This window comes from Mytilus trossulus, chromosome 2 (assembly GCF_036588685.1).
Source record: "Mytilus trossulus isolate FHL-02 chromosome 2, PNRI_Mtr1.1.1.hap1, whole genome shotgun sequence".
Classification (NCBI taxonomy): domain Eukaryota; kingdom Metazoa; phylum Mollusca; class Bivalvia; order Mytilida; family Mytilidae; genus Mytilus; species Mytilus trossulus.
The window spans coordinates 52,795,437-52,819,181 of NC_086374.1; the positions used below are offsets into that span (position 1 = coordinate 52,795,437).

The 23,745-nt window shown below is 31.8% G+C and overlaps 2 protein-coding genes across 2 annotated transcripts; both read left to right on the forward strand.

Moving 5' to 3' along the window:
- The first annotated feature begins 2,340 nt into the window (after window positions 1-2,340).
- Window positions 2,341-7,522, forward strand: LOC134705853 (uncharacterized). Its single transcript, XM_063564566.1, has 3 exons — window positions 2,341-2,727; window positions 5,957-6,106; window positions 7,317-7,522. Exons 1-3 carry the CDS (start codon window positions 2,505-2,507, stop codon window positions 7,520-7,522), a joined length of 579 nt encoding a protein of 192 aa, XP_063420636.1. The 5' UTR covers window positions 2,341-2,504.
- Window positions 7,523-14,279: 6,757 nt separating this feature from the next.
- LOC134705234 (uncharacterized) lies at window positions 14,280-21,683 on the forward strand. Its single transcript, XM_063563995.1, has 3 exons — window positions 14,280-14,596; window positions 16,270-16,419; window positions 20,922-21,683. The coding sequence occupies exons 1-3, from the start codon at window positions 14,380-14,382 to the stop codon at window positions 21,212-21,214; spliced, it is 660 nt and encodes a 219-aa protein (XP_063420065.1). The 5' UTR covers window positions 14,280-14,379; the 3' UTR covers window positions 21,215-21,683.
- The last annotated feature ends 2,062 nt before the right edge of the window (window positions 21,684-23,745 follow it).

Consider the following 23,745-nt stretch of genomic DNA (forward strand, 5'->3'; position numbering starts at 1 on the left):
ATCTGCCAGATCACATTTTGTATAATAAGGACTCTGTCGGGGCAGATTCGGTAGTTTTTACCTTGTAAGAGACTCAAATCGGATTAATATTGGATTGTGAACCGAATAAACAGGACTAATGCGCTGTAAACAATTAAATTTGGACGATTCCTAAATGATTATTGTCGTGATTAACACATGTGATTTCAAATTTTAATTAAAGTTCCTATTTCCTGCCACGACTCACAGAATTAGATTGAAATTTTAACAAAAATTTTAAACGGTAATAGGCCGGTCAATGACAGCCGTTGAAATTGTGAATGTGTGACCCCAGCTTCAAACAAAATAAAAACTATCCATGAGTCGTGTTGAGAGGACTGTTATACTTCTATATTTACAACTACATGTAGTAAACACCTTATGATCGGTGATGAAGTGAAAGGAAACTATATATACCAATACATGTAGCTATTATGCTAGAACTGTTTGTTCTTTACTGAATATTATCGTATAATATTTAAAAAATAAATTTCATTTTATTTTCCTGCAGGTATTCTGGCGATGGTTCAGGGGTAATTGGATGAAGATAATAAAACTGTATTTGAACAACTTGTTTTGATTGATTCAGAAAGTTTATATTAGTAATTTCTTCTCCCACTTCCCCAAAAAAACAGTATATGATGATATATGAGAAGAACATAATGGTTTACTTTTTAAATTGTTATTTGGATGGAGATAGAGTTGTCTCATTGGCACTCACACCACATCTTCCTATATCTATTAACCCGTGTCATGCCAACAACTGGTTTTAGAATAATGTGTTTAGTACCGATGAAAAGACCCTATAAGTGAATCAATATTAACGCCAATATATGCAATTTGTAATGACCTGACAACAGTATCGTAACTATATCCCTTCTTAATAAGTCTATTTAAAGGTGTTGTTAGTTTCTGAGATGAAGATCTGATTCGATCTACACAAATTTATTATTTTAAAGATAAAAACGACGATACAAATATATTTTTAATCTATAAAACAAAATTTAACCGACTTATAAAAATCCAATTACACGAGCTGCTTAATCTATTTATATCTATGTTTATGTTTACATCGCTTATATGGTCATATAAGGTCAACTCGATAGTTAATTAGATGGCGTCTTGGCTATCTTTCACACGAAACGAAGCTTCATCTTATATGTAAATTGTTTATTTTATACTTTTGATAGTTTAGAAAAATGTTTTACATTGTTTAAATAACATAAGATGTATGTTTCATTATAATACTTTATTTTGATTGGCTGAATGCACACCACTTGTTATTCCGTAAGCAATTGCATCACTCAATAATTACATTTGATGTATGTTTCATTATAATACTTTATTTTGATTGGCTTACTGCACATCACGTGTTATTCCGTAACCAATTGCATCACTCAATAAAACTTTTCATTCGTGATAACACGAGGGCCCACAATAAAGTGCACTGGTGAAGAGAATACAAAAACTATAAAATTCGTATTTTCATGATCATAGCAAAACAATGTAATTATAAGTATTGAATGCTTCTTTTAGTAACTTTATAGGGGTGTAATAGCGTTGACCGTGCGCACATTTTTAGTATGAAGCGTTTCCGCGCTTCATACAAAATGTACTTCGATCAACGCTTTTACACCCCAATAAATTTACAAAAAGAAGCATTCAATTCTGAAATAAAACTTTCCATTCATGATAACACGTGGTCCCACAATAAAGTGCACAGGTGAATAAAATACAAAAATTATAAAATTCGTATTTTTATGATCATAGCTAAAAAATGTAATTATTAGTATCGAATGCTTCTTTTTGTAACTTTATAGGGTTGTTAAAGCGTTGACCGTGCGCACATTTTTAGTATGAAGCGCTTCCGCGCTTCATACAAAATGTACTTCGGTCAACCCTTTTACATCCAAATAAATTTACAAAAACAAGCATTCAATTCTTAAATAAATAAAATATGAAATTTTTAGTCAAATCGGTGAAAATGAATTTGGCAGCTAGTGCCCCTTTAAGATATTGATGAAACTCATAAAAGATATTAATCTTCCAAAATTTAACATGAATTTCACTTTAAGAACGTCCATATTTGATTTGATCTTACAACAGATGAACCAAGTTGTGTTATTTAAAGTATTTAAATAATTGCTCAAACATTGTTTAGTGAAGTTTTAGATAAATCTTAACTTTGTTTTTACTTATATATATACAATACCACAAAAGTAAACACTTGAACTGCAAAGTTAAAACGTAGGACTTAATAAAGAGTAAGTTGAAAAATTACCGGTGTATAATTGGTTTCGTGTGACCATTTAATTACATATCGTTTTAAAAACCTAAGGTTTACGACAATTATGCTCTATTCAAACGTATTTCTACAAAGCAAATTAGTTTTTTTCGGAAAATAATATTGAAAATTGACTTTGACATTGTAAAGGAAGTTTCGTCGATGATTGTTTCATAAATATTTCAAGACATTACTGAAATATATGCATGAAATGGAGAAAAGAAAACATAAAGGTCTTGTGGGTGTTGTACTTTTCTTCTCTTTGCCTGCATTTATTGCTCATGGAGTAGCAATTGGTTTACCATATTGGTATCGCCAATCCGTCAGTAGTGTTGATGTTTATGGTGGATTATGGCAAATTTGTTACGAAATATCCGGAACAGCCAAATGTACGGAGTTGAAACCATGGGACAGTGAACTGTCGTGTGAGGTTTTTTTTAATTGATTCATTAATTCCATTATGTCATTTTAATTTGTTTTGTTTTATTCGTCCTCTCTTGCGTTCATTGGTTCGAACTTTCTTTCATAGATTGATTCTTATTTTCAGGCATTCAATTTCATTGAAAAAAATGATAATACGAATCAAATAAGTGTAATAATAAGCGTCAATATGGTTAAATCATTAAAAAAATGTAATTTGAAAGGAAAGAACCATGTCCAGAGACCTGAATTATTTAATATAACGAATATATCAATCGGTTAATACTTGCATAGCATATGTTATACAAAATGCGCAACTGGATATATCAAAAAACAAACCGCTTATATGGGCAAACATATCAATGGTTAATGGCACAATGTTTATTTCGATAAAAAAAAATATATCTATATAATAATGAATTACATTTTAATTCAAATATCATTTTTTTTTTTTTGCTTTTGGTTATTATTTTTTTTTCTTTGCTTGTTTTTATTTGTTTCTAGTAAAAAAAATTATTATCATTTTGTACTTTGTACTTGTATCGGCTTTCAAACTTGTGTATCTGGGCGTCACTAGTAGGTCTAGTGTGGACAAAATGCATTTCTGACGTATTGAAATTGTGAACTATTTATATTGTAGTCTTGTGGTGTTGAGTTGTCATTTTGATGTTATATTTCACATGGCTATAAAAGAGGGAGGTTTGGCATGCCACAAAACCAGGTTCAACCCACCATTTTATCCTTTAAAAATGTCCTGTTCAAAGTCAGGAATATGTTATATGCATTGTTATATTATAGTTCGTGTCTGTGTGTGTTACATTTTAATGTTGCGTCGTTTGTTTTCTCTTATCTTTTAGTGTAAATTTACATTGAGATAATACGTGTCACGGTACTTGTCTATCCCAAATTCATGTATTTGGTTTTGATGTTATATTTGTTATTCTCTTGGTGTTTTGTCTGATGCTTGGTCCGTTTTTGTGTGTGTTGCGTTTCGGTGTTGTGTCGTTGTTCTCCTCTTATATTTAATGCGTTTCCCTCGGTTTTAGTTTGTTACCCCGATTTTTTTTTTGTTCATGAATTTATGAGTTTTAAACAGCGGTATACTACTGTTGCCTTTATTTATTGTAGTTCACGATGCAAAATTTAAACAAAATACAATATTGTTTGTAAAAAAAAAATTTAGAATATTTAACATGGAATGGATATAACAATTATACACAGCGTGGCAAATTTATTATACTGAAAAGTTAATATTACCACCACTGTTTGCTTTTCTCGATTTAAATCAGAAGAAGGCTATATTCTATATATGATAAAATTAAGCTTTTGTCGTTTGGGCACATCCTTGGCAGAATTTCGTAATGACCAATAACATATCGGAGCGTGCATTCGGATGCAGTAAGATGAGAAAATAGGAGAAGTTTATAGTTATCAAAGGTACCAGGCTTATAATTTGATACGCCAGACGCGCGTTTCGTCTACATAAGAATTATCAGTGACGTTCAGATCGAAATAGTTAAAATTCCAAACAAATTTAAAGTTGAAGAGCTTTAGGAACCAAATTTCCTAACAGTTGACCTAAATACGGCCAAAGTAGTCGATTTCTGGGATAAGAACATTATTAGAATTTCGAATAATTCATACTTTTTCAAACAGTATTTTTTTGAAAATGACCATATAATTGTTATTCATGTCAACACCTAAGTGCCTACAACTTTGCTGGCTATATCCTCGTGGACGAAACTTTCACCAGCAGTGACATCTCCCTAGTTTAAAAGGGGCAGAATCAATTTGCGCCAATTGCAGTTTTGAAAAGGTATTAATTGCGCCACTCCCTTTTATTTTGATGGTATTAATTGCGCCAATAAATGAAATGAAATTGTGCCACATTTACCTGTAAATAATTTTTACCTATATCATACTTGTACATGTTTTACCTGTATCATACTTGTACATGTTTTACCTATATCATAAATGTATAAATTATTTACCTTTCTACTTAAGATTTAACTGAACACTCGTCAAATTAAAAAAAAAATTGTTTAGTAATAGAATATTTTTTCACGAGTGAAGATGTCTGAAAAATAAAAGCAACCGATATGTTGTCAAAACAACCTTCAAAAAATGATAAATTCAGAGCTTTTCAAAATTGAAGAAGAAAATTTAAAAAAGAAATATTTAAAATATGTGCGTCAGTTAATGTATAGAGAGAGAAGAAAACTGCATCCGACTCAACCTAGAAAAACCAGCAGAATTTCACAGAATATTGGATGATATTGGTGTTAATTGTAACAAACAAAGATGATAACTTTGTATTGTTAACGATCCAAAAAGCGGACTAACTTTAAAAGATGCGAGGCTAATTTAAAATTTATGTGTACAGAGGAAGTTTTTGCTGATGGTACCTATAAATATTGTCCAAAATATTTCAAACAACGTTATACTATACATGGCTTTAGAATAGACATTATATTTCCTTAGTATGTTGTTTGTTGCCGTCAAAATCAGAAGCTTGTTACAAGAAAATGTTTTCCTTACTTGGTGAAAATTGCAAGAACTGCCATTCCCAAGGCCGGGTAAAGGAAGAGGGAAGTCAAACATTTAGTTGTTATAAATAAATAAAAATAAATAAAATTGGCGCAATTAGATGATTGTTTTATTGGCGCAAATGAAACCTATAGTTTAGAAAATTAGGTGGCGCAAAAGAAGTATTGGCGCAATTAAGTTGTGGCGCAAAAAATATCGCCCGTTAAAAGGTATGAAAGGTAATTTGACACGTCAGACGCGCGTTTCGTCTACACAAGACCCATCAGTGACGATCAGATCGAAATAGCTAAAAACCCAACAAATATAAAGCTCAAGAGCATTGAAGACCAAAAATTCTAAACAGTTGGTTCCAAATACTGCTAAGAAAGTAATCTATGACTGGGATAAGAAAATCAATGGTATCTCGAATAATTCATACTTTTGCAAACAGTCAATTTATGAAAATGACCATTTAATTAATATTCATGTCACCACTGAAGTGCTGACTACTTGGCTGGTGATATATTTTTTAAACAACGAATTATTTAAGACAATGATTAAACATATTAAGATATAACATGTAGGAAATTAGGGCTGAATTAAAAATATCAATCACAATAAAATACATTTTATGTTTAACACTGTTTTACTAAGTTTCAATTTTATAATGTAAAATATATTTTCATAATAACTCGATCTTTATTTCAGGGTATCAGAAAACTTGCCAAGGTCTAGCGACGGGCGCTACACTTTTTACATTAATCGGCGTGATAACACTTATCATAAAGATGTGTAAAGGATCAAAACCTGTATGCAAAAGTGGCCTAGCTGCTTCATGTATTTTATTTTTTATCGGAGGTAATTTTTTCCAATTTTTCTATAGTCATGAAAATCTTTGCCCCGCGACTCTAGGTAACTCAGTTTTATCAATAAATCTATGTTTCTGTATACATATAGATTCTACCACTGCATCGAGTGTAATACGATATTTATTTACTCGAGAAAGTTAAATTTAAAATGTAAAAAGCGAGGCTTGCTTTTGCGTTTTCAATATTTAAAATTTAAATTTCGAGAGTGCACGTGGATAAATATCGTATTACACGAGATTTGGTGGTGGAATCGGTTTTTCTAAGGATTTTCTAACGTTATGCAGTCAAACTAATTCCTTCTTTTCGAATGATCTGCAAAAAGATGTGTTCTTTCTATTTGATGTCTTCAGACATGGTCGCATTTTTTCATGCCGTCACAATAGGAAATTCAGAGGAAAGCAAGAAAATTCGACGTCATAATCGGATTTTAGCCAATGAAGTACTGAAATCAAACAAACCACACGTTGATTATTTTTTTTATACAATGGGTGCAGAAAGGAATGAATTGACGAAGAATTAGAGATATTTGTTTATTCCACATTGGTTAGAGGAATAGGCGGAGGGTTCAGATCTCACATGTCCTACATTAAAAACCTCTAGACTTTGTTATGCCTGTGAGTGTTTTTCAAATTTTGGTTCTATTTTCATATGTTTCAAAGTTTAATGAGGCTTCCGTTTCGATGAACTTATATATATTATTGTTAAGGGTTCAGCTGATGTCGCCTCAGGTAGTAGATTATTCTCGTTTCGTTAAAGACCCATTTGTTGCCCTGGAAAATATTCTTCTTATTGTACGGGATGTTATCTCTGTGACACATCTTCAGGTTTAGAACTTAAAGACGAGATTGCTTCGAGATTATGCTTCACATCCGGTTTGGTTTCTTTAGTGTTCAATCAGTTCCCTTTTAATTAAAACAGCGATAAACATATATATATATATGAGTTAAAAACTTCTTTAAAAAAATACACAGTGTAGTCTACACACACTTTTAAAGATTAAATCTGATTTGCTACCACAAAAAACAAATATGTTCTTACTTTAGGAAAAAGTAAATAGTAGGTATTCAAATGCATTAAACTGTATAACATATTGTAAAAATTAAAAGTAAGTGATTCTCGCTTCAGATTAAAAAAAAACACGTTAAGATGTTGGTACTCCTAAACAATTTCATACTATAATGCATTATAATTTTTTTTAGGACTGATGATTGCAGCTGCGACCACAGTGTGGGCATTATTCCAGACGGACATAATTAAAGAAAACAAGTCTTATGCTTTTTGGATCGAGTGTGGTGCTGGTGGATTATTCATTTTATCTGCAATCCTTCTTGCACTTCCAATGTATGCTCCAGAGACTTCCGTCACACCAACAACGAAACAAAATCAACGTTGGGCACAGTCTTAAGTTTAATTTCTAGTTATATACTTTTGCTATTTCCTGTGGATGTTAACATTACGTTTGTTTATATTGGTTCTGTTTGGATATAAGTAATAAATATATCTTTTAAGACGCATGGCATTGTTTTAATGACTTTTTGTATGCATACTGGTCACCTTTGATGTTTGAGAAGAAAAAAAATAAGATGAAAGGATATATGTCAGTATACAGCAACGTACCGACGACATAACAAATGAAAAATTGAACGAAAATATGTCAATCACATACTAAGTATATGTGCATATGTGCATTTTCACTCTTTAGAATGCAGCCTAGAATATAGTTCCTAAATGATTACATCTGTGAGGAGTCTACCTACGATTTCGGCCAGGGTGATTTATTTGTTGACCATGTCTTGTTGATATTGCAGATACATTAAGTCTTTAGCTTATATTGCGTTTTGGGTATAGTATTTATGCAGCTTATATACTGCATGAAAAAATATCTTTTGAGATATCAAAAAGATTAAAAGGGTCAATTTTGACTACATTTTGATGACTTTTTAATACATTTAAAAAAAAAACCTCAAAGGTCATCTTTTTGTATACCTTTTTCAAAAGTTAGTCAAATAGTTATCAAAGGTACCAGGATTATAATTTAGCACGCCAGACACGCGTTTCGTCTAGCCAAACTAGTACAAAGGTGAAATGATCAATTTTATTTTTACAAAAGATGTTTAAAAGTCGATCTTTAAATTGCTAAAATGTGTTTGAAAGGTGCAAAGCAAAATATAACCTTTTAAATGTAAAGTATTTTATTTTTTTCAAAAGATAACAAAAGTTCTTTTACCAGTAGAAAAAAATGACAAAAAGTTTGATACAAATGCAATTCATAGAATAAAAGCCATATTCATATGAATTTTTTTTATACCAAAAGGTCTTCTTTTGTATATTATTTATATATAGTGACAAAAGATGAAGGAAAGATTACTTTGTGTGATCCAAAGTCTTGAAGAAAAAAAATATACAAAAAGTCCATATTTTAAATGTAGAACATTAACAATAATGTTTTAGATTGTATGTATCTAATCTGCCAAAACTGTACTTATGCATTTTGACTAACCAGAAGGCTTGTGAGGTTTCTGTATTTCATTCCATGTCAGTTATATGTATATATACGTTATAGTAATAGTAATCATTTGCATAGAGGTCATTGTCTCTCTAGCTGTTTTTCGCTCAACATTGCCGATATAATAACACATTAATAGGAAATCAGGAATTAAATAACCATCAATTCCTCTGACAAAACTTATACAAACTGAGGAAACAACCAACAACACATTGGCATGGTCCACAAAGACTACAGTATTAGGTGTAAGATCAAAATCCTGGGTACTTTTAATTTTTTGTTTATACCAAATACGAACCTCCCCTTTCACATATATGTATATCCAGATTATTTGTCATAAAAGTAAAACACACAATAAAGATAAACAATCCATGGCCAGCTACCAACCACATGGCCACTATCAACATAAACACGGAAATCAAAGAATGCAAATTAAATGCATACCATCTTCATGTTTTACGAGCTTGGTACAGTTAGTCATTCTGCAACAAAAATGACACATTTACAGACATTGTAATAGTCAATCGAAGAACATTTTGCTTGGAGCGTGGAAGCCTATTTCATAACATGCATGACAATGAAATATAATAAAAGTATATATAGACTGTAAGAAATATGTCATACTGTATTTGCTTCCAGACTAGCAGTACAAAAACGCTTTTGAATAAATATTTTGTTGTGAAAAAATTCAAGTTGGGCTCTACATAGTCACATGGTTCTGTAGAACTTTGTCTCATTTTTGGTTTTCTGAGTTCACGCTGTCTTACTCTTTATGGTTTTAATTTATATACTTTTTTTTTTATTGATGTGTATTTTTCTGTGTTTGTCATCAAATATTGTCTATCGTGTGAGAATTTAACTTCTATCCCAGAAAGGTGTTCTTGACAAAAGTTGAATTTCCAGATACTTACTAAATTGCTGTTCAATTCTAAATATTGTAGTACAAACAAGTAAATACAATGACATATAATTAAATAAACGAGTTTTTCGAAATTAAACCAAGCTATTGTTACTGTTTACACTTCTCTCGTGGTTTTATAGTCATTGACGATTTTCGATGCTTAAAATAATGTTTATATTCTATTCTGTAACCAATTAACTGCTATTATTTCAGAAAATAGTTCTACTTATTGCTTTTTTGTGCAATTCTACTGAAGGAATGAGTTTCGATGCATATGACATCAGAAACCCAGTAGTCAGCACTTATGTGCTGACATGAATTATTATTGATATGGTCATATTTATAAATTAACTGTTTTCATAACATTTGATTTTTTTAAATTCAAAGGCTTTTTCTTCCTCAAGAATAGACTACCTAATCTGTAAATGGCAAAACCTTTTAGGAATTTGATCCTCAATGATCTTCAACTTCGTGTTTTATTCGACCTTTTTTTCTTACTTTTTTTGGAATTGAGTCTTTTGTAGACGCGTCTAACGTAAATACACAATTTAATCCTGCTATCTTTGATGAGTTTATTTGCATTATTTTGTTGTAATTGATATTTTCCTGTGAAATGTTTTCGTTACCAGATTTCGAAATAATAGCATACCATCATAATAAATTTTAAATTTTTAAGATCATTTTAAAAAAACAAGAATTGTAGAGCCCTATTGAACTGTCTCAAAATCATAAGTAAAGCGTATAATTTCTCCCTACACATTGAAGAAGCCAAATATTTATCTAAGCATTGCACGATCAGTATACAGCGCTGGACTAAGAGCAGGCGATGTTGTCTCGATATCCTAATAGCATGAGATCGAACCCCGTAGAGGGAAGAACCAAAATTTGCGGAGGAAATTGTTGTGCTGATATTTAGAGTAATAATAAATATAATGTGTTTTGAGATGTGCAACACATTCACTATAGGTCCAATGGTGGACCTGTCGAAGAGTTGTCGCTTAGTTAGACGTAGTACTACTTATTATATATATTGCTGTATGATAAAGATATGAAGGAGCCAAAAAGAGCTATTAGTCTGAGAACAACAAATAGTACGTGTATTATGACTGGGCAACATGAACCGTATCAAAACCCTGTAGGTCTTCTCAGGTTGTCCGGCTTCTCAGATTGTCCGGGATGGATAATCAACCTTATCATGGATAACAATTCAAAACATTTACGACAAAATAGAGAGCTTTTTTCTGAATTGATAGACTTAAATCACTCATGGTGTCCCATGAAATTGAATTTTCTACAATGATGAATTCAAATTCATTTACTAGTATAGCAAACTCCGTCATCAAGTGAAAAGCAAAAAAACAAAAATACCGAACTCCGAGGAAAATTCAAAAAGGAAAATCCAAAATCAAAAGGCAAAATCAAAAGTCCAAACACACCAAACGAATGGATAACAACTGTCATATTCATATATGAAGCAGTCTATCGAGTATCCTTTGCAGTTGGTTCATAATAATATAACTTTGATGAATACCTGTAAGTTTTGGATTTGACCCCTTTGACATATGCAATACATATAAGAAATACCAAACTTGGAATTCAAATGTTTCAGGATTTATAATGCCCTCATTGAGTGTTTTGTATTTACATTTCCAAAGAGACAAAATGTGGGCTTTTAATGTTTATGGTTTGTATTGACCCTTAGTTAAGATATAGTTCTTCTTGTCTTGACTTAGCCGGTTACTCCTTGGTCATTGTTTCTTGACTTTGAATGAAGTTTTGCAAGATCATCTTGATTAAAATGACTTGCATTCATTTCAATGATAGAGTTTTCAAATGAACGAACATGGTGCTAATTTTATTATTCTTCAATATATAATGAAACACTACGTATAAAATGAGACACTATAATTTTCCGTAAATAAAGGCAGGATAAATGAACAGTTGTTCACATTTAATCAACCAATTGGGGAGATAAAGTTAAGGTTAAAAATAAAAACTCTAAAAATCGCCAGAACTCCAAAAAGGGGCGCGACTGGACGAGTCAATCAAGTATTTTCAAAAATAAAAAGACTAACATAAAACAATAAATTTTGTAAGTTGATCACATGAACACACTCACATTAAGGTAAGTTTAAAAATGCTTAGTCAATTGATAGAAACGGTAAAACAAATACTAACAAAGAATAAAAACAAAAAGCGCTTTTGCCACAAATCCAGGTTCAATCCACTATTTAGTTCTTAAAATATCCTGTACCAAGTGAGGAAATTGGCAGTTATCATCTTATAGTTCATTTCTATTTAGATTGCATTGTCGTTTGTTTTCGTTACACATAAGTGTTACTTTTGTTTCTTTGTTTCCTTTTATAGTTGATGTGTTTCCCTCGGTTTTTGTTTGTAACCCGGGTTTGTTTTCTCTCAATAACTTTTAAACAGCGGTATACAATGTTGCCTTTATTTATGTCCTTAAAAGATCGGGACATTCATATTTGCTGACAACCCTAACAAATACCTTTTGGTTCGATCCTTGGGTTGTCATTTTCGATTGCTTTGATTCGTGTACTACAGTTTTTTTCGTTTTATATTTATTGATTTAGTCCCTGTTGACCATTTTTGTACGTGTGTTACTATACAAATAGTTATCAAAGGTACCAGGATTGTAATTTAGTACGCCAGACGCGCGTTTCGTCTACATAAGACTCATCAGTGACAGTTATGCACTGTTTTTACTCATAATGTGTACTGCTGGTCTTCATACGGTAAAGGATGTTCGATACTAGGTCGGAAAAAGTGTGCTAACGAAAAATACTAATTGACGCAACGTCAAAAGGAAACAAATCTTGAAAATACATTTAAAAAGAAGGACGAAAGATACCAAAAGGACAAACTCCAGACAACGCCATGACTGAAAATGAAAAAAAAACAGACAAATAAAAGTACACATGACACAACATAAAACACTAAAAGCTTAGCACGAACCCCATAAAAATCTGGGGTGATCTCAGGAGCTCCGGATGGGTAAGCAGATCATGATCCACATGTGTCACCCGTCGTGTAGCGAACGTTATTAATAAACCCGGTAAGTAATTGTTTGTACCATTTTTAGTGGGGAAATCACAGATGATTTTATTTAGATTAGATAATAAAACTAACGGTAATCTACCAATTTTCTTGCACCAGATGCGCATTTCGACAATACATATCTCTTCAGTGATGCTCGTGGCAAAAATATTTGAAATCTAAAGCTTATATAAAAGATGAAGAGCTATATTCCAAAAGGTCTAAAAAGAATAGCCAAATCCGTGAAAGGAATCAGAGCTTTGCATGAGGGAGGTACATTTCTTAATTTATAATAATTTCTAATATTTTGTTACAGCAAATTTTAATAACACAAAAAATCCGTATTTGCATGCCAGTACCGAAGTACTGGCTACTGGGTTGGTGATACCCTAGGGGACTAATAGTCCACCACCAGAGGCATCGACCAAGTGGTAGTAATAAAATTAACGGTACCAATTTTCTTGCACCAGATGTGCATTTCGACAATACATGTCTCTTCAGTGATGCTCGTGGCCAAAATATTTGAAATCTAAAGCTTATATAAAAGATGAAGAGCTATAATCCAAAAGGTTTTAAAAGAATAGCCAAATCTGTGAAAGGAATCAGAGCTTTGCATGAGGGAGATACATTCCTGAATTTATGATAATTTCTAATATTTTGTTACAGCAAATTTTAATAACACAAAAAATCCGTATTTCCATGCAGTACCGAAGTAATGGCTACTGGGCTGGTGATACCCTCGGGGACTAATAGTCCACCAGCAGAGGCATCGACCCAGTGGTAGTAATAAAATTAACGGTACCAATTTTCTTGCACCAGATGCGCATTTCGACAATACACGTCACAGAAATTTTAATAACACAAAAAGTCCGTATTTTCATGGCAGTACCGAAGTACTATAGTATTATAAAATATACAAAACAAACAATTAAAAGCCAAGAACATTCTTAAAAACACAATTTATATATATATATATTTATATATATGGAAACTTGATTTTTTTTTAAATCAAGTTTCCAAATAATACAAACGCAAATCAAATCAAATTTTTAGTATATATTTCAAAATTCGACCCAACCCGCATGTAACTGTAAAAAGTATGATATCACATTAAAGGGAAGTTGTATTACCACTTATAATTTGCTAAACAAAATAGTGTGTATCTAGGTTCTCTTTAAATATCTTCATATGATCAAAACTGATTTTAAATTGAGACAAATTAGGAATTCATTATTTGAAGGTTCGTCAATAGAATAGATTAACAAAGGAGGTCAATTAAAATATTTTAATAAATGTTTCATCATTGTTTAGTTTGTATATTAAATTTACGTTTATCGCATAATACAAAAAGGAAATAAAACAAGGTTTAAACGAGGGATTTTATAACAGATGTTTGGAACAATTATGTGTCATTTTGATCCTTGTGAATATCTTATTAATTATATCGCTTATGAAAAAGAGTTAACAAAAGGGTTTAAGTATAAGACAAGCAGTTTTTTTTTCCTTTTTTTAATTGAGAATTGACTGAATTGTTTTGAACATCCTGAATAAAATATGGGTCTTGTACCCACGCTTTGTTAACAATAATATGACAACACACGACTCCTTTTTTATGGTTTAAAAACCCATCGAATTCCTCTGTATTTCTTGTAGTAATACACACCTTTAAAAATATGTGCTATTGACAAATTACTTGAACTGTAGGCAGAATTTCCAGAGAGAAGAGATTTCGGAAAACGTAGGCAAAGCGCCGACGCAACAACTATTTTTTAATCACATTATTGCTGATGTATCACAGATGGAGCGAAGGAAACATAAAGGGCTTGCTGTTGTTGGGTTTTTGTTCTCTTTAACTGCATTTGTTGCCCACGGATTAGCATCTTATTTGCCATACTGGTATGGCAAGTCTTATGGTGATAATAGTTTTTATGGTGGATTATGGCAACTTTGTACCAAGTATTCAGGAAAAGTAAAGTGTACAGACATAACTCCTCTATGGGAAGATGATAAGAAATGTAAGTAGTTATCACTTCATTCATTCATATATATGGGTCAGGTCATTAAAGATGGCATGTTTTGAAATATTGATTCATTGATAGTATCTTTCACCGTCAGTTTATTTGAGGTCTGTAGGGCTTGGTTCTTTTATGTATCATTGTCATTTTACTTAGATATAGGAAGATGTGGTGTGAGTGCCAATGAGACAACTCTCCATCCAAGTAACAATTTAAAAAGTAAACCATTATAGGTTAAAGTACGGCCTTCAACACGGAGCCTTGGCTCACACCGAACAACAAGCTATAAAGGGCCCCAAAATTACTAGTGTAAAACCTTTCAAACGGGAAAACCAACGGTCTAATCTATATAAACAAAACGAGAAACGAGAAACACGTATTATATTACATAAACAAACGACAACTACTGTACATCAGATTCCTGACTTAGGACAGGTGCAAACATTTGCAGCGGGATTAAACGTTTTAATGGATCCAAACCTTCTCCCTTTTTCTGAAACAATAGCATAACATCACAACATAGAAAAACACACGATAAAATATCATTTGGCAGACTTAACTCAATCAAAAAACGTATGATTACACAATGAACGAATAAATTTGATCTGCGATATCTGAATACAAATTCACAGTTAATTAAATATTAGAGACAAACATTCATGACCAACAATTTAAGCTAACAAACAAATGCAAACAAAGCCATGGCAGGACATCACTGAGAAATATTTAACCAATCAAAATTCACTTTAGAAAAAAAACGGTTTTAGTTCCTTCTGTTACATATTCTGATAATAGTTGTTAAAACTCGGTGATGTCAACCAGATATGAATATTCTATGTTATTCATCTACTTTATTCATTCAATCACTCTTTCATTTTCATAGTTTTGAAAAAGGCATTGAAAACCAATATACACTTGTCTTAATAAAGCATTGTAAATAAAATTTGATAATGAAGGAAATAAATGTTCAGAAACCAGACTTTTATCAATTAATCAAAGCAAAGAACATGTTAAAAGTCTGTGCAATGTAATGCCCAACTTTAAATGAATATTGCAATATTTGTTTTCCTAGCATCTTTAATTTCTACTTTTTAAAAGTATAATGTACATTTTTGTATTTGCAGTCTTTTCGATCTATTCACATATAATACATGCATACTAATAAGAATAAGTTGCGTTTTCCAAAGAGGTAAAATAAATTATCAGGAAAATAAATTGAAGCATGTACTCGAGCAATTTATTTGCATACCGATATTTAAAACCTATTTTACGCAAAGCTCATATAGCCTACTTTACTCGTCGTTTTTTTTTTATTTAGATGAGAAATGATATCATTGTCAGTATGAAAACTTAATTTATGATTATTGTATTGTTGGGAACTTGCTGTATTCTAGAATGTCTTTTAGTAATTTTTACAGATAACATTATTGAAATTTAAATACAGCCGAAAGCTTTTGAAATTAGTAAGATCTTGCATATGGGAGCTTCAGATCATAAATATAGAGAGAACATTTACATGTAATATGTCAGAAATCAGGACCGTAAGTTGAAAAGAGTTATTCACACTTAAAAGTTGCATAACAATATTAAATTAGCTAAGTTGTTTTGGTTGGGTTTTTTTGTTTTGTTTTTTTAATAAAATGCATTTTAATAGATACTCTTTTTTATTGTAGGGTATGAGAGAACTTGCCAAGGTCTAGCGATGGGCTCTTCATTCTTAACATTCATCGGCGTAATAATACTTATAGTAAAGCTGTGTAAAGGAAAAGAACCTGGCTGCACAAGTGCCTATCCTGTCTCTCGTGTTTTATTTTTTATTGGAGGTAATTTTTTTTCCGATAATTTTATTGTCATATATTTGTCACACGACATTATGTAAATGATAATTGATCAAGGAATCTCAGTACATATATAGTATCGTAAATTAGTTACAAATAGGAATGGGGAACATGTCAATGAGACCACAACCCGAACAAAGAGCAGAATCATTTAAATAGAACTAATTTCATTATGATCATTCACCAAGCAATAATATATATATGTTACAGGCATTTTCTAAATTTAGGCATTTTGTAAAATGACTGAAATTTTTAGGCATTTTCTAAAATGCCTGCATGATTTAGGCATTTTACAAATTGACTATTTTTTACAGGCATTTTATAAAAAGCCTGAAAAAAATGTAAGGCATTTTACAAAATGCCTAAAAGATTAGAAACTGAATGGAATGCACTCAATATCTAACAACTTGAAATATCAAATAGATAATTCTATTCTATCATTAAATATAGCATGCAATTTAAACAGTTGCAGTTTTGTAATTGTAATTAAATCATTTACATAAACACTGAAGATGACTTTTATTTGTTGCTACTTGTAATATTACATATTTGTATTCTTAGTGTTACATCTAGTCTTACTGCTAGCACTACAGACACAGTTTGTGTAACCCTGACCATCACGCAAATAAACTTTACCGAAAGCTTTTCTAAAGGATATTTAATTATCATTATTGCAGATTGAAAAGCAATAACCAGACATTTCAAACTGATTCCGGGTGTGAAGTCCATCTTGTATTCCATCTTTAATTTTCAGTTCAATGAATTGGTGCATGCTAAATTTCCAGTGGCAAATATGTCATGCATATTCAATAGGTCTATGAGACAACTTAACAAATGCTTAATGGTAATTGAAGTTGTTAACTCATTTTTTATGTGATTATGTCCTTGTTTTTACTTGACCAATTGTTAAAATATTAATTGAGTGCATCATATTTTTATTTTCAATATTTTGCAAGATGAGCAATTAAGGAGTAGTTTCACAAAAAAAAAGTACGACTAAGATTGATAGCAAGTCATTAACAATCCAGTATACTTTCGACCGATCTTATAAATAAGATTTTTTTGTGAAACCGACTCCTGGCTTCTAGGAGTCTATAAAATTGACACTTGTTTTGAAAATAATGTTTTTAAATAAGTTATAGTTCAACAGAAGATATGCACCTAGTTTTGCATATGATAATAATCCGAGGAATGTCCTTTTATTCCCATCTTAAATTTGTTCAAAATAGTTTCATAGTTTTCTCTGTTCCATATAACACTTTTCTGATAAGAATCAACATTTTCAATTAGTTGGTTTGTAAATCTTTCTTCAGGTGTAAGAACAAATTGCCCTTCTTCAATAATGACAGAAGATAATTAATGAACAACACACTTAGTACAAACTCATAGTTGTTGCTCTATGGAGTTTCTAATTATAGACATTAAAACTAGTAAAACATGAAAACTTAACCTTCAGACTACATTTTTAAAGAATAATCTTAACTTTATTTTACTCAACACTTTTTTGTAGCTTTACAATATATTTCTATCATCTATTTCATGTATTTCATGTTTACACAATTTGCAAGATAAAACAGGCCAGGCAATTTGTGAAATTTTCATTAAAAATTTCAGGCATTTTACAAAATGACTAGGTTTTTTTAGGCATTTTGTAAAATGCCTGTCAACTTTAGGCATTTTAGAAAATGCCTGAAATTTCAGTCATTTTACAAAATGCCTAAATTTAGAAAATGCCTGTAACATATATAATGCAGTGTTACATAGTGCTCGGTTAAATATTGTATTATTCACTTTTGATTATTAAAGATCGGAAATAAAAGAATCGTCCACTTCCAAAAGTGGCATTAATATAGACAAGCCTTATTTTCCAGATATTATTATTTTCTCGATATTAAACTATATGTGTTTGTTTTGCACCATCTCGTTGATTTTTCTACTTACTTTCCTATTTTATATTGATTTATGAGCAACCAACAAAGGATCTGGGGTTTTTTTTAACATAAATTAGGCCGTTAGTTTGAATTGTTATACATTTGTCATTTCGGGGCCTTTTATAGCTGATTATGCAGTATGGGCTTTGCTCATTGTTGAAGGCCGTACGGTGACCTTAAGGTTGTTAATTTCTGTGTCATTTTGTCTCTTGTGGAGATTTGACTCATTAGCAATTATACCACATCATCCTTCTTTATATTGACAACTTAATCATACTTCTGTTAGTATTTCGAAGAATAAATAAAATTGAGAATGGAAATGGGGAATTTGCCAAAAGAGACAAAGACCCGACCAACAAGCAAAAAATAGTAGAAGTCCTCCAATGGGTCTCTCAGCGAGAAAAATCCACCACCAGGGTTTTGACAAGAACAAGTTACAAATTGAAAGAGTTGGTATCACTTTGCATCATAAAAAAGAATGGCCAACGTAGATACAAGTATCTTGTCTTAGATAGTGACAAATCATACTCTGTAAAAAATCACTCTGATTCAAACAAAAAAATCTCTGAAACCGATATTATCAAGATGCTTGATTTCTTGATTGACAACATATTTGTTACGTTCGGAGGACGTGTTTTTCAACAGACTGAGTCATCCCACTGGGAACAAACTGTGCACCTCTACTTGCCGACTTGTTTCTTTATTATTATGAGGCTGACTTCATGCAGGAACTTCTTAGGAAGAAAGATAAGAAGTTAGCAATATCCGTTAACTCTACTTTCCGCTATATAGATGACGTTCTTTCACTAAACAATTCAAAATTTGGTGACTATGTGGAACGCATCTATCCTTCGAATTGGAGATAAAGGATATTACAGATACAGTTAAGTCGGCTTCATATCTTGACTCACATCTTGAAATTGACAATGAGGATCGGTTGAAAACAAAACTTTACGACAAAAGAGATGATTTCAGCTTTCCAATTGCGAACTTTCCATTTCAAGCTAAGTAGCAACATTCCAGCAGCACCTGCATACGAGGTATATATCTCCCAATTGATACGATATTCCCGTGCTTGCATTTCCTATCATGATTTTCTTGATAGAGGGTTACTGCTCACAAGGAAGCTATTAAACCAAGAGTTCAGTCCAAATCATCCCTTCGTAAATTTTACGGACGCCATCACGAGTTGGTTGACCGTTATGGAATAACCGTTTGACAAATGATATCGGATATGTTCCTTACGTCGTAACTACAATCCCCTTCCCTTTCATGAATGTGACCTACCGAATTAGACTTTTTACCGGATTTGTAATCACATAAGCAACACAACGGGTGCCACATGTAGAGCAGGATCTGCTTACCCTTCCGGAGCACCTGAGATCACCCCTAGTTTTTGGTGGGGTTCGTGTTGTTTATTCTTTAGTTTTCTATGTTGTGTCATGTGTACTATTGTTTTTCTGTTTGTCTTTTTCTTTTTTAGCCATGGCGTTGTCAGTTTGTTTTAGATTTATGAGTTTGACTGTCCCTTTGATATCTTTCGTCCCTCTTTTACAACTGTCTCAGGTTGGGGAGAGTGGAGCGCCTTTTAAGTTAAACATATTTATTTCCGCCACATTCTACATGTGCATATTACAAGTCAGGAACCTGTAATTTGGTGGTTGTTGTTTGTTGCTAATAGTTGAAAAGTTTGAAGTGTCTCGTGTTTATAGTTCTTAATTCCCTTTAGTGTTTTAAAAAGATAGTAGGTCGTTACATATATAAATTACTAGAGAAACGTCGACCAAAAGTCTATATCGCCCTTTTCGTCAAACAACATATTCCTTATAGATTCTGTACATGTTTATATAATTACTGTGACAGTTAAGTAATGTGTTAGAAGACTATATAAAAGTCATAAGGTGTTCTTTGATTGCCAATGAGACAACTATCCAACACAATGAAATAAAGTGGATGTAAGAAAGTAAAGGTCATCGTACGGCCTTCAACAAAGAGAAACAATGAGAACTCATACAAGTATAAAAGATGTTAAGCAAGCTAATAAAAACAATTTGATCCACCATTTTCTACATGAGTAAATCCCTGTACCAAGTCAGGATGATGACAGCTGATTTTTATTTTGCCATTCGATAAAACAACTTATCGTTTTGAACGTTCCTAGGAATTCGGTTTTATCGCTATTCAACATGTTACAGGAGAAGCAGTCTTCCCGGTTGGTTGTTTTCGTAAATTGTTATCTTTTTAAAAGAATTATACGCAGTGTCATCCAGGCTGATAAGAAACCTGATTGAGAGCATGCGATCTTCTTCCACTATGAGGGATGCATGAATATTGAGTCCATGTCGCTTTTAACTCTATAGAACGGTATTTGGGAAATGCTAGTCTGTATAAGTCATACAAAACAAGCAAAAACTTTATGGGCATGTTTATGACTTTTTGAAAGTAAAACCAATTTAAGAGAAACTTAATTTATGAAGGTTTTTAAGTAAGATGCATATATATTAAAACGACATTTTTCTTGAACAGTTACATGTAATTAAACCTTTCGTTTTTTAGGCCTAATGATATTTGGTGTGACCGGAGTGTGGTCGGCATATCAGAGAGAACAAATTAAAGAAAACAAGATGTTTGCTTACTGGATCGAATGGGGTTCGGGTGTTCTTTTCATTGTCTCTGCAATACTGCTTGCAATACGGAAGTATGAACCTTCAGATCCTTATAGAAATCCAACACCGATGAATCCAACAACTCAAATACATCTAAATATGGCACCAGTAGCTCAACCATATATGCCGCCACCAGTTCAGGCATATCCTTATATGGCGAATCAGGGTTTTGCTAGATATTAATTTGCTTTAAACTAATCACTTTATCGTTCTATATTCTCATACTTGTTACTTTAAACTTTGTTTTTGATTTGTACAAAATGATAGGTTATTAAAGAATATCTATATAAACTGTTTTTCCTTATAGGTCACTTTTTCTGTTTAAATTTTTAGGCAGGAAAAAGGTAGATAATGTGATGTTAATCAACAGACGTCACAACTATCAGCAACACATGTGATTATACGGATACATAGTGATCATTGCGATGTCCTTTCGAATTATAATTTTGTTAACGTTCCTTGTATGTCACTAGTGCAAAATTGAACATACAATAAGCGCAATGAACGAAAGCGATAGTTGATTCTTTATAGAATTGATTACCCTTAAAGGAACTGTTTCGTCCGTTTAATCCTTTACAAAAACAATAATAGATAAAAAATAATTTGAAAACAGCAAATACCTATATAACCACTTAAAGAAGATCTGCAAATAAGTCAAAACTTGAAATATAATCTAAAATGTGTTCTTCTTTTGAAAGGCGTTGATATCATTGATAAGACAAAATTGGAGTCTGTAATAATGAAAATTTAGACATTTTTTATACAGCTTGAGTCAAAGTACATTTTTTATGGTTTATAGTATTAGAATAATAATTGTATCAAAAACAAATGATAAAAAAAGTATTAGCCTATCATGGTTATTGTAGTAAATGCACATCTTTTATGTGGGTATCTTATAATTATTTACTTACTATTTTGAAATTAAAGTGTAGAACTGTTAGATGCTTCTAACATTATATGGATATTATATTTTTTACACTAAATGTATTCCAAGGTTAAAAGTGGATAACTTTTTTTATTGCCTTCTATTTCCCCTGGATAGATGGTTTCTTTTTGTAAACAGGGACCCTTAGCCTGATCCTGGACGACTAAGGTAATTGTACACAGGAAATATTTAGAAATAAAACGTTTGTATGTCTTAAAAAAAAAAAAAAGGCAACCTCTTCAACACAAAAACCAAAAAAAAACCAACATGACTTTCGATCGTTATCGGATATGATATAAAAGTCATTGTCCTTCTTTGGCGATTGCTTTGTCGATTTTATTTCCCTTCCTCTAGCTTCACTTGACAGGATGCAATTAATAATTTAAAAAACAGTTAGTAAAACTAATGTTTGTCACCGGTACAAAGACGTTATTTGTAAATATAAATCAATGTGCAGACATCTTATACGTTCCGGTATTTCGCATCCAATCTTTTATTGTATTTTTCTTTTAAAAAAAAAAACATGAAAATCTGGTCTTTCACCTCAATAGTAATCCCAGCCAAACCTTTCAATATACGTATAAAGAATAGATTTTAACAATGATACTGGTGTCAGGGCATTAAAGATGGTATTTTTTGGTTTTTAATATTGATTCACTTGGTAGCATTTGATTGAAATACTGTTTAAACAAAAAAATAAAACTAAACCCCTTACGGGATGGATTGACCTTGGTTTTCATATGATGATAACATAATCTTTCAATCGGCTAATTGAGGTTAAGCTGGCATGCCAGTGACTGTTAGTTTTTCTGTCTTACTCTATGTTAATCGTTGTTATTTTCTTCCTAGTTTCTTCTATTACCTATTCTAATTCGAACTCCGACTACTATTAAACTTTATTTCATATCGGTTAAGAATAAGCTTCTTTTATTGGATAACATGGGCCACATGACATTCATTATTCTTCAGTAATAAATTCAATCGGTCATTAACAGAACAAAACGGACCAGAAAACCGGTCGTTAACAAAGTTAAACATAATAATGACCGGTGGGGTGTGGTTTCCGTCTGATAATGACCGGTGGGAAGTTGTTTCTCTTTTTAGAAGAGAGATGTCCCTTTGATAAAACATTTTCCTGTTTTCAATATTAATATATATTTAAGTTGTTGAATTTTTTATTATATGTTTTCGTTAATTATAAAATTAAGAAAACTTAATTAATAAAGTATTTATAAACTAAAAATTGCACTAAAATGAATGTCAATTTTACTACAACTGGTCTTCACTCTTTGCCATAAAAATAATACAACTAAGCGAGTTTGCTTTAGGCATTTTGAAATTATGCGAATTTACCAAAACATAGTTTCTCAATGAAATAAACATAATAGTTCTTGAAAAACTAGTCATTATCGTGATACATGGACTGCCCGTAGGAAAGTGGTATTGACTGCGACAGCGATAATGACTGAGCCGAAGTGTGCATATTGCTATGTGTTGGTTTGTATAAGGGGAAGGTTGAGGTATCACTAAACTCGTTTAACTCTGCTGATTTTTTTTTGCGGTTGTCCAAAGTCACGAATCTCTGGCCTTCATTAGTCTTGTGTGTTTGTTTTTTTTTTATTTTGTCTCATCTATTTTTTACGGCGTTAAGTGGGACGTCGATTTTCAGTTAACTCGTATACATGTTTAAATATGTCGTTTATTATCACTGAAATCGTTTATCTATATATATATTTGTTATTGGGCCAGCTAAAGGACGCCTCCGTGTGCGGGAATTTCTCGCTGCATT